At 41.8% G+C, this 12,205-nt stretch overlaps 1 protein-coding gene across 1 annotated transcript in view; it reads right to left on the minus strand.

Moving 5' to 3' along the window:
- Positions 1–12,205, minus strand: part of LOC128695754 (ankyrin repeat and protein kinase domain-containing protein 1-like) — a 51,094-nt gene that overhangs the window by 18,219 nt on the left and 20,670 nt on the right. The window contains exon 3 of the mRNA XM_070093136.1: positions 5,091–5,397. Coding sequence (XP_069949237.1) covers positions 5,091–5,397 — 307 coding nt within the window. The remainder of the gene's footprint in view (positions 1–5,090; positions 5,398–12,205) is intronic.

Genomic DNA, 12,205 nt, shown 5'->3' on the forward strand with positions numbered 1-12,205 from the left:
GGGTTGTGGGTAATGTAGTCGAATTAGAGATACCGAAAAAGATGATATAAGTGGGTTGTTTTTGTGACTTTTTCTGATGTAGTGTGTCCCCTTATTAACTTTAATGAACTAAAAGGGTTAAAACGAGAAAAAAAATTGTGGGATGTGGGTGATGTGGGGTGTTGTGACTTTTCTGATGAAATTAGCTAAAACAAGAAAAAATTGTGGGTGAAGTGGGTTGTGGGTGTTGTGACTTTTTCTGATGTACTGTGTCCCCTTATTAACTTTAATGAACTAAAAGGGTTAAAACGAGAAAAAAATGTGGGTTGTGGGGTGTTGTGGGTTGTGGGTGTTGTGGGTGCTGTGGGTTGTGGGTGTTGTGGGTTGTTGTTGTTGTGACTTTCTGATGTGCTGTGCCCCCTTATTAATTTTAATGAACTAAAAGGGTTAAAACGAGAAAAAAAATTGTGGGTTGTGGGTATTGTGGGGTGTGTGCGTGCGAGTGTGTTAGGTGTCATAGAGTTTTTTTTTGTGAAAATCTTGGTTACAGTGATGACATTAGTTAAAACGAGAAAAAATTGTGGGTGTTGTGGGATGTGGGTGTTGTGTGTGTTGTTGTCGAACTAGAGATACCGAAAAAAAGATGATATAAGTGGGTTGTGATGAAATTAGTTTAAAACGATATTCAAAGGTGTTTTGAAGGTGTTCAATGGTGTTATGTGAGTATTCAAATGATTATGAGAGTGTTTTGGGGGTGTTCAAAGTAAAGTGTTTGAGTTAGTTTTTGTGACTTTTTTTTCTGATGTATTGTGTCCCCTTAATAACTTTAATGAACTAAAAGGGTAAAAACGAGAAAATGCCTAGTCTGGAGACTGAGGGATGAGTTGTAATTTAATGAAATGTGTAAGTGCAGATAAATTAGAGATGTCAAATCTTATTTGGGAGTACTCAAATAGTGTTTTGGAAATGTTCAAAGGTGTTCAAAGGTGTTTTGAGTGTGTTCAAATGTTTTTGAAGGTGATCAAGGGTGTTTTGAAGGTGTTCAAGGGTGTTTTGAAGGTGTTCAAAGGTGTTTTGAGGTTATTCAAAGGTGTTTTGAAGGTGTTCAAGGGTGTTTATGTGAGTATTCAAAGGTGTTTTTGAAGGTGTACAAATGATTATGAGAGTACTTATGAAGGTGTTCAAATGATGTGCAAGAGTACTTATGAAGGTGTTCTGGGAGTATTCAGAGGTGATTTGGGGGTGTTCGAATGATGTTTTTGGAGTATTTCAGTGTTTTTTTTTTTTGGTGATGTTCAAAGTAAAGTGATTGAGTTAGTTTTTGTGATAATGTTGTGAAGTCTGGAGACTGAGGGAGGAGTTTGGAGGGATGAGTTGTAATTTAATGAAATGTGTAAGTGCAGATAAATTAGAGCTGTCAAATCTTATTTGGGAGTATTCAAAATGTTATTTTGGAAGTGTTTCAGTGTTGTTTGGAAATGTATAAAGGTATTTTTGTGAGTATTCAAATGATTTAAGAGAGTGTTTTGAAGGTGCGCAGCAGAAGGCGCGGGCGGGGGTCGCGAAGGGCGCGGGCGGGCGCGGGCGGGGTCGCGAAGGGGGGTCGCGAATGGGGGTCGCGAAGGGGGGGGGGTCGTGGGCGGGGGTATTGGTTGGGGGGGTCAAGGGTGAGGTAGTCTCGAGGACGAGGTCATGGTCAAAACCGGAAATAACACCTAGGTGTGAAAAGGTGACCCTCCAGCTGCTGGTCCTAGACCGGATACACCGCCCAGTGGAAGGTCCTAGACCGGATACACCGCCCAGTGGAAGGTCCTAGACCGGATACACCGCCCAGTGGAAGGCCCTAAACCGGATACACCCCCCAGTGGAAAAATCCACTACTTATATATATATATATATATATATATATATATATATATATATATATATATATATATATATATATATATATATATATCATATTCTTCACAATTATGAAATCAACGATAATTTGCTGAAGATTTTGCTGAAGCAATGTTTTACTGTGTGTAGATCTTTATAAAATCATGATTCAGCTTATAGGGATGTGTTTAGAACCTGACAAAATCATCACAGATAGAACACGAAAATTGGCTTTGATTTAACTATCAGTATTGGTGATCAAGCAAATGAAAACGTTTTAGACGTAATTAAGTTATTGAATAATTTTTTTAACACCGAGTCAGGATGACCCAACAAAAAAACACATTCACAGTCACTCATTCAACCACTCTCTTGCCAGAAGGGCGCTGACATTACAGTTCAGAAAACTCTTCAGAGTGCAGTCATTATACTTCCAACCTCCAAGACTCAAGTCAGGCTAATAGTTTTCCCTGAATCGATTAACCTTAGCTTGCTTACACTAGAACGTCAAATCGTGAAAGCCACTTTCCTCCACTCACTCAGATGTAACAAACTCAAATAAGCCTGCTGGGTGTACAAGCCCCTAGCACTCAAAACCTCCTTTATTCCTTCCGTTCAGCCTTTCCTACGACACCCCTAAACTTCTTTTCCTCCGCCCCAGATTTATACACCCTCGTAGTAATCTAATTTTTCTCCTTCCTCTCTAAATGTCCGTAAATATAGCTTAATTTTCTCTGAGCACATAAACGTTCACGAGAATCTCAAGAGATCCTAAAGTGCATGCAAGTCCTTTATCGTTTTTACAAGTGTACAAAACCAGCTAAATGAACATTATGGGTTATTTCCATAAACAACTTTCCTGGAAGAAATTAGATTTGCCAAGTGATTTGTAATTATAATTGATACCACTCCAGATTGTTCTAATAAAGAACAAACCGCTGTTGTTGTTCAAAAGTTTGAAGTTCAACACTTACAACTGATGAAAAATTTAAATTGTTTGATAATTTCAGAAGAAAACTTGAAAATTAAATTATTGCACAAACACTTGATAATTCAAGGTATAATGTTATATTTTCAGCAGTGAATTGGTTGTGCTTATAATAATGGAACTTATGTGGTTGGAAATACGAATAAGTACAAGTTGTTGAGCATAACTCGAACTGTGAAAACCATTATCTAAACCTTTCAGGTGTTGACCACAGAATTATACAAAGTGGATCTAACTTCGAAACTGATCAGCAAAGGTGTAAATTTTTAGTAACAGTCCACAAAGGTGAGAAAATCTGAAGCAGTTCCTTCCTGGTTCACTGCATAGAATGTCCTAGCTTAGGAACCCGGTTCATGTTGATGGTGTTACATCAGTTGCCAGGCATTAGAATCTACTGAGAAAGTTTGAATAACCTTCAGTCTTATAATGTTACTGTATAATCTTGTATAGAATATAAGTGTATTTAGAAGTTCTTGCCAAAATTTGAATGCATTATAATGTCATCTTTTGCGATGAAGCTACTTATAATTATTACCAAGACACATGTGGTTATTAAAGCATACAATATTTCTCTTCATCTTCAGAAAGATAAACCTGAATGACCTTTAAATGACATTTAAGGAATTCGTCAACAGTGGTATACTAAGCTAATCTGCGCATTTTTGTTCCTTTAGTAGTCCCACAGTCTTTATAATGAAGAATACTTTTAGCAGTTGTACTTCTTCAGAGAGTACAGAAACAAGATATCAAAAGGAATTACTTCAATACTTTATCATGAACCTTCAACTGATTTTCTTTATTTCACAATTGTAATACATATTTTTGTCAATTTACCAGCACCTGTAGCTTCAAGTCAACGTGTGTTGAAGTAGGTGAAGAATTATCAGAGGTCTATTATGGATTATAAACATTTGAATAAGCTCGCTGTGCTGAGCACAGCAGTGACATGGCAAGAAAACTAGATGTTATCCATATCACTGGAGCTTTATCAGAGACGAGAGCATGAGTAGCCTTAATGAATGAATAAAATATAACACTAATATTCTATGGACACAATGTTTAACAAAAACGTAAAGAGTATACATTTTACAAAAAGTTAATGCGTTTGGCACTGCATTTTTAATACATACCTTTAATGTGGTCAAGGATCTAATTTGAAAACAAAGAATGAAGTCGAAGGCTGCTACAGTGAATAGATGTTTCCCAAAACACGGGACTCGCCCCAGTATTCTCCTTATTCTTTTATCCGACATTGGGAAAATATAAATAAATCATAGGACTGTGCCATCGTTTAGTGATGAAAATTGAACCTCTGTGAGAATGACGTTCGTCGAAGACAGGAACCTTCAAGCTGATGTAAATCACGTGTTTCAGTGGGTCTGAGACAACAATATGATCTTCGTGTCACTGACACGTATAGCATGCAAAATCATGGAGAAGATTATCAGGAGAAGAGTGGTGGAACACCTAGAAAGGAACGATCTCATCAACAGCAGCCAACATGGTTTCAGGACGGGAAATCCTGTGTCACAAACCTACTGGAGTTCTATGACATGGTGACAGCAGTAAGACAAGAGAGAGAGGGGTGGGTGAATTGCATATTCTTGGACTGCAAGAAGGCGTTTGACACAGTTCCACACAAGAGATTGGTGCAAAAACTGGAGGACCAAGCAGGGATAACAGGGAAGGCACTACAATGGATCAGGGAATACTTGTCAGGAAAACAGCAGCGAGTCATGGTACGTGGCGAGGTGTCAGAGTGGGCACTTTGAAAATGGTGAAAATAAACTAAAACAGAGGGTGTGACTTAGATTACTCAACAGAACGAAAGTTCCATGCTGAACCTCTTTCCAGACAATTCCTTCATTGTTATCCTACATAGCAACAAACCTACTTGCCCATTCCGGGGCAGATCTTTTTCAAATCCAACCTATTCTCGGCATTCTCCACCAGACTCGTGTATCTACGCTCCCTATATATACTCTTGTACTCTCTGTTCAGGCAGATTTGTTTGTGACTTGATAAATCCCACTGTGTGGAAAAAATGCATTATATTGTATTAGTGTACATATACCGTATATGAAATTTTCAAATATTTTTTTATACAAGCCTGTAATAAAAAAGTTAAATGTAAACCTTGACTGTAAACGTGAATTAAAACAAATACAGTCCGACAATCTATGTTAGATGTTCTATCATCACACACACTACCTCTGACTAGCACAACAGACTCCTGGGTTACCATTGTCTCTCTCACTGGCAGCTTCTATATTGGCTCCAGCCTTCAGGAGAGTCACTGTCATGTCCTCGTGACCATACGATGCAGCCTGATGAAGAGGTGTGCGGGTGCTAACACCAGTATCGTCCACACCCACCCCAGCAGACAGCAAGGGTGATACTAGATGGTGGTGACCCAGGATGGCTGCCAGTCCCAGCAGTGTGCAGCCCCCAGCCTCACCCGCCTCCTGCATCACCAGCACTGATGCAGCATCTTCAGTAGCAGACAACTGCAGGAACTTAACTGCATCACCACTTCGCACACTGTCAATCTGTTGAGAGTTTTACTCAGTATAGTCACTATAATAATAATAATAATAATAATAATAATAATAATAAATAATATTTTTATTATTATCACACTGGCTGATTCCCACCAAGGCAGGGTGGCCCGAAAAAGAAAAACTTTCACCATTATCTATCTATAAGTAATATAGTGAGTGACAAGGATATATATGTGCAGTGGCATAGTGAACTAAATTGTAGATAAGAGTAATCTAAATTATCCCCAAGTATAGCGTACAATATATAGTGTAGAAAGGGGAATATCTTACAAGCGACTGGCACTAGCGAACTATTGCCAGAGGTCCAGTGAAGTGTTAATAACGGATAAGTAACTACTATAGTCATAAGATATGAAACAAGTGATGGTAGCATTGAGGTGCAGGGAATCACAGCATACATAAATTGAGCATACAACCGTTACCTCTACTAAACAGGAAATAATCTTTTCCTTAGAAGTGTAGGGGGAAGTTAGCGTAGGCCTAACTAAGTGAAGTGTGGAGTGTGGGCAAGTCTGCCGGCTCACACCCACCCTGCACCCACCACCCACCCTACACCACCACCCACCCTGCACCCACCACCCACCCTACACCACCACCCACCCTGCACCACCACCCACCCTACACCCACCACCCACCCTGCACCACCACCCACCCTACACCCACCCTACACCACCACCCACATACTGCAAACTTGGTTCGTATAAATACATCTTGCATATTACTGGCACCAACAAGAGAAAGGTAAAGTGGAAATCAGTTTTCTTCCGTGGCATACAGTGTAGTAGGATACAGACAGGATGTCAGCACAGCATATCTGTGGGACATGTAAAAAAATCCTTGGAAGGAAATCCAGAATCACATGCAACCTATGCTCTTCCAAACACCATATCTCTTGTACTAGACTAAATACAGCCTCAAAAAATGACCTCGAACTAGCAAGGTGCTTCTGGTTGTGCAATAAAGATGTAGAACTTTGGGCAGGTATCAGAAAGGTACTAAGGAGAGTAATAAATGATAAAAATAATCAAGAAAACAAGGATGACCTCTTGGATAGTCTACCAAAAATATATAAAACATGGGAGAAAGAGATAGTGTATCAAAAAATGCAGAATGTCCATACCACAACAATTGACTCAAAACTATCTAGTCACCCACATGGTGCTAAGCCAGACCCATCCCCCAGTCATAGCACTAATACCCACAGTGCTGGTGCTGGCCCAGGCTCCCCCAGGCATAGCACCAATACCCTCAGTGCTGGTGCTGGCCCAGACCCAGCCCCACCCCCCAGCCCCAGTGCTGACCCAGACCCAGCCCCCAGCCTTACTGCCAGCCCAGACTCTCCTAGGGACACTACCCAAACCACCACAAAAACAGTAAATATACAACCATCATTACACAAGACCGTGGCCCAAAGTACAGATGTTGGAGAGGAGTCTCCTCCTTCCTCTACTGGGGAAAGTAGATGGAATCCAGGACGGGGTGGCCCTGGCTTGGATACTGAGGATTATAGTGCAGTCCCAGAACCTGCAGAAATTGACAACACACCTCCCAACAATTCTCAACCAAAGGTGAATTTGTGCAAATATTATGCTTGGGGCATCTGTAAGCATGGAATAACAGGGGAAAAAAATGGGACATGCAACTTTGACTATCCCAAAAAATGTAGCGACCTCCTGTCTAAAGGAGTGTGTCGTTCTTCTTCCTGTACTTTCTTTCACCCAAAAATGTGCCACTCCTCGGTCCTCCAGAAGCAGTGTTACAACATCGAGTGCCCTGCATACCATCTAAAAGGGACCAGGAGGCACAGACCCCACAAGACAAACAATAGTAGCTACGACAACCCAACTCCAGGTGATTTTTTAGTGGCAGGAAACGAAAAAAGAAAATGGAAGGAAATAACAAAAATAGTCCACCACCTTGGAGCCTTGTTGAACTGGAGGCGCAGCCAGTGGCCACCCATGGCCCTCCAGAATTACAACTACTGATGCCAATAACAAAATCCCCCCAACAAACACAGAATACAACCTCGTTCATATTTGCTAATATACAGGGCCTTAAGCCATCCACCAACAACAAAATATATTTTATCAGTGGACTTCTAGAGGAGTCTAATGCAATGTTTGCAGCCTTCACAGAGACTCACACAAAAGATCACTTTGACAGTGAAATATGGATAAGTGGTTACAACCTTTTTAGATGCGACAGAAAAAACAGGCAACAAGGGGGGGTTGGCCTGTATGTCAAAGAGTCCCTTATCTGCACGGAGTTGCTGAACACCACAAATGAGGTAGTTGAAGTTCTATCAATAAAGATCGAGAACCAAAACCTAGTCATTGTGGTTGTATACAAGCCACCAGATGCAACCTCCCAACAGTTCAAGGAACAGCTACTGAAAATCGATTACTGTTTGGAAAACCTTCCAGCTCCATCCCCAAACATCTTACTGCTTGATGATTTCAACCTAAGGCATACAAAATGGAAGAATGTAGCAAATAATGTTACAGCTGAAACAATCCCCGGAGGTAGCGTAGATGAAAGGTCACACACACATGAGCTACTAAGTCTCTGCGAAAAACACACCTTAAGCCAGCAGATAGTGGAGCCAACAAGACTAGAAAACACACTTGACCTTATCTTCACAAATAATGAGGACCTGATAAGAGACATAAGAATATCAATCTAATCGATCACAATCTAATCGAAGTCCAGACGTACATGCATAGGGGTCCTGAACAGCAGAATGCATGTACCTGTGAAGGTGTCTTCACAAAATACAATTTCAACAACAAGAACATCAACTGGGACCAGGTAAACCATGTCCTAAACGAAACATGTTGGGAAGATGTCTTAAATGACATGGATCCAAACCAGTGCCTTGAAAGGATCAACTTCCTGGTAGCCGAAGCATGTTCTAGGCATATTCCCCTAAGAAAGAAGAAGAGCAGGAGTAAACTGGAGAGAAAAAGACGCTCCCTCTACAGAAGACGACGGAGAGTCACTGAGCTCCTCAGGAGTGCTAGAATATCTGATACACGAAAGGAGGCGCTGACCAGGGAAGTGGAAACTATCGAACTTAAGCTAAATGACTCTTACAGGAACCAGGAGAGGCAGGAGGAGCTTAAAGCTATTAGTGAAATTGAAAGAAATTCAAAATATTTCTTTTCATATGCCAAAAACAAGGCAAATACCACATCTAGTATCGGGCCCTTACTCAGACAGGATGGGACTTACACAGACGACAACAAGAAAATGAGTGAAATATTGAAATCCCAGTACGACTCTGTTTAGTGAACCACTAATCGGTCTGAGGATCGACGACCCAAATGATTTCTTCATGAATGAGCCTCAAAACTCCATAAATGTATGCCAGATTTCCGACATTACCCTAACTCCGATAGATTTCGAAAAAGCCATTGACAACATGCCTACGCACTCAGCCCCGGGCCCAGACTCGTGGAACTCTGTTTTCATTAAGAACTGCAAGAAACCCCTCTCGCGTGCCCTAAGTACACTATGGAGGAGGAGCTTGGACATGGGTGAAATTCCACAGTCACTTAAAACAACGGATATAGCCCCACTCCATAAAGGTGGCAGCAAAGCATTAGCTAAGAACTATAGACCAATAGCTCTGACGTCCCACATCATAAAAATCTTTGAAAGAGTGCTAAGAAGCAGGATTGCAAATCACCTGGATTCCCAAAATCTGCACAATCCAGGGCAACATGGGTTCAGGGCAGGTCGCTCCTGCCTCTCACAACTACTGGATCACTATGACATGGCCTTGGATGCACTGGAAGAAAATCAGAATGCAGATGTAATATACACAGACTTTGCAAAAGCATTTGACAAATGCGATCATAGCGTAATAGCCCATAAAATACGTGCTAAAGGAATAACTGGGAAAGTGGGGAGATGGATCTTCAACTTCCTAACAAATCGAACACAAAGAGTAGTGGTCAACAGAGTTAAATCGGAGGCTGCCATAGTGAAGAGCTCTGTTCCACAAGGCACAGTACTCGCCCCCATCTTATTCCTTATCCTCATATCAGACATAAACAGAGATATACACCACAGCACTGTATCATCCTTTGCGGATGATACTAGGATCTGCATGAGGCTGTCATCTGCTGAGGACGCGGTTAACCTCCAAGAAGATATAAACAAAGTTTTCCAGTGGGCAATGGTAAACAATATGATGTTCAATGAGGACAAATTCCAACTACTCCGTTATGGAAAACTGGAGGAGATAATAACTAGAACAGAGTATGCTACTGACTCCGGCCATACAACAGAGCGAAAAAATAATGTAAGGGACCTGGGAGTAGTAATGTCTGAGGATCTCACTTTCAAGGATCACAACAGTGCCACGATCGCACGTGCAAAGAAAATGATAGGATGGATAATGAGAACTTTCAAAACGAGAGATGCCAAGCCCATGATGATCCTTTTCAAATCACTTGTTCTCTCTAGGCTGGAATACTGCTGTACATTAACATCTCCATACAAAGCAGGTGAAATCGCAGATCTAGAGAGTGTACAGAGATCCTTTACTGCATGTATAAGTTCTGTCAAGCACCTTAACTACTGGGAACGCTTGGAAGAACTTGACTTGTACTCGTTGGAACGCAGGAGGGAGAGATATATCATAATCTACACTTGGAAAATCTTGGAAGGAATGGTCCCAAATCTGCACACAGAAATCACTCCCTACGAAAGTAAAAGACTGGGCAGGCGATGCAAAATGCCGCCAATAAAAAGTAGGGGCGCCATTGGTACACTAAGAGAAAACACCATAAGTGTCCGGGGCCCAAAACTGTTCAACAGCCTCCCATCAAGCATTAGGGGAATTGCCAATAAACCCCTGGCTGCCTTCAAGAGAGAGCTGGACAGATACCTAAAGTCAGTGCCGGATCAGCCGGGCTGTGGCTCGTACGTCGGACTGCGTGCGGCCAGCAGTAATAGCCTAGTTGATCAGGCCCTGATCCATCGGGAGGCCTGGTCATGGACCGGGCCGCGGGGGCGTTGATCCCCGGAATAACCTCCAGGTAACCTCCAGGTATTATTCACTCCATCACTGTCTTGCCAGAAGGGTGCTTTACACTACAGTTCAAACTGCAACATTAACACCCCTCCTTCAGAGTGCAGGCACTGTACTTCCCATCTCCAGGACTCAAGTCCGGCCTGCCGGTTTCCCTGAATCCCTTCATAAATGTTACTTGGTTCACACTCCAATAGCACGTCAAGTATTAAAAACCATTTGTCTCCATTCACTCCTATCAAACACGCTCACGCATGCCCGTTGGAAGTCCAAGCCCCATGCACACAAAACCTCCTTTACCCCCTCCCTCCAACCTTTCCTAGGCCGACCCCTACCCCGCCTTCCTTCCACTGCAGATTGATACACTCTTGAAATCATTCTGTTTCGCTCCATCCTTTCTACATGTCCGAACCACCTCAACAACCCTTCCTCAGCCTTCTGGACAACAGTTTTGGCAATCCCACACCTCCTCCTAACTTCCAAACTACGAGTTCTCTGTATTATATTTACACCACACATTGCCCTCAGACATGACATCTCCACTGCCTCCAGCCTTCTCCTCACTGCAACATTCATCACCCATGCTTCACACCCATATAAGAGCGTTGGTAAAACTATACCCTTATACATTCCCCTCTTTGCCTCCAAGGACAAAGTTCTTTGTCTCCACAGACTCCTAAGTGCACCACTCCTCCTTTTCCCCTCATCAATTCTATGATTCACCTCATCCTTCATAAACACATCTGCTGACACATCCACTCTCAAATATCTGAATACATTCACCTTCTCCATACTCTCTCCCTCCAATCTGATATCCAATCTTTCATCACCTAATCTTTTTATCCTCATAACCTTACTCTTTCCTGTATTCACTTTTAATTTTCTTCTTTTGCATACCCTACCAAATTCATCCATCAACCTCTGCAACTTCTCTTCAGAATCTCTCAAGGGCACAGTGTCATCAGCAAAGAGCAACTGTGACATGTGTGATACTTTATCTTTTAACTCCACGCCTCTTGACAAGACCTCGCATTTACTTCTCTTACAACCCAATCTATAAATATATTAAACAACCACGGAGACATCAAAAATCCTTGTCTAAGGCCTACTTTTACTGGGAAATAATCTCCATCTTTCCTACATACTCTAACTTGAGCCTCACTGTCCTCGTAAAAACTCTTCACTGCTTTCAATAACCTACCTCCTACACCATACACCTGCAACAACTGCCACATTGCCCCCCTATCCACCCTGTCATACGCCTTTTCCAAATCAATAAATGCCACAAAAACCTCTTTAGCCTTATCTAAATACTGTTCACCTATATGTTTCACTGTAAACACTTGGTCTAAACACCCCCTAACTTTCCTAAAGCCTCCTTGTTCATCTGCTATCCTGCTCTCCATCTTACTCTCAATTCTTTCAATAATAACTAGCATACACTTTACCAGGTATACTCAACAGACTTTTCCCCCTATAATTTTTGCACTCTTTTTTGTCCCCTTTGCCTTTATACAAAGAAACTATGCATGCTCTCTGCCAATCCCTAGGTACCTTACCCTCTTCCATACATTTATTAAATAAAAGCACCAACCACTCCAAAACTATATCCCCACCTGCTTTTAACATTTCTATCTTTATCCCATCAATCCTAGCTGCCGTACCCCCTTTCATTTTACCTACTGCCTCACGAACTTCCCCAACTCTCACAACTGGCTCTTCCTCACTCCTACAAGATGTTATTCCTCCTTGCCCTAT

Source organism: Cherax quadricarinatus, chromosome 41, assembly GCF_038502225.1.
Source record: "Cherax quadricarinatus isolate ZL_2023a chromosome 41, ASM3850222v1, whole genome shotgun sequence".
NCBI classification, from domain to species: Eukaryota; Metazoa; Arthropoda; class Malacostraca; order Decapoda; family Parastacidae; genus Cherax; species Cherax quadricarinatus.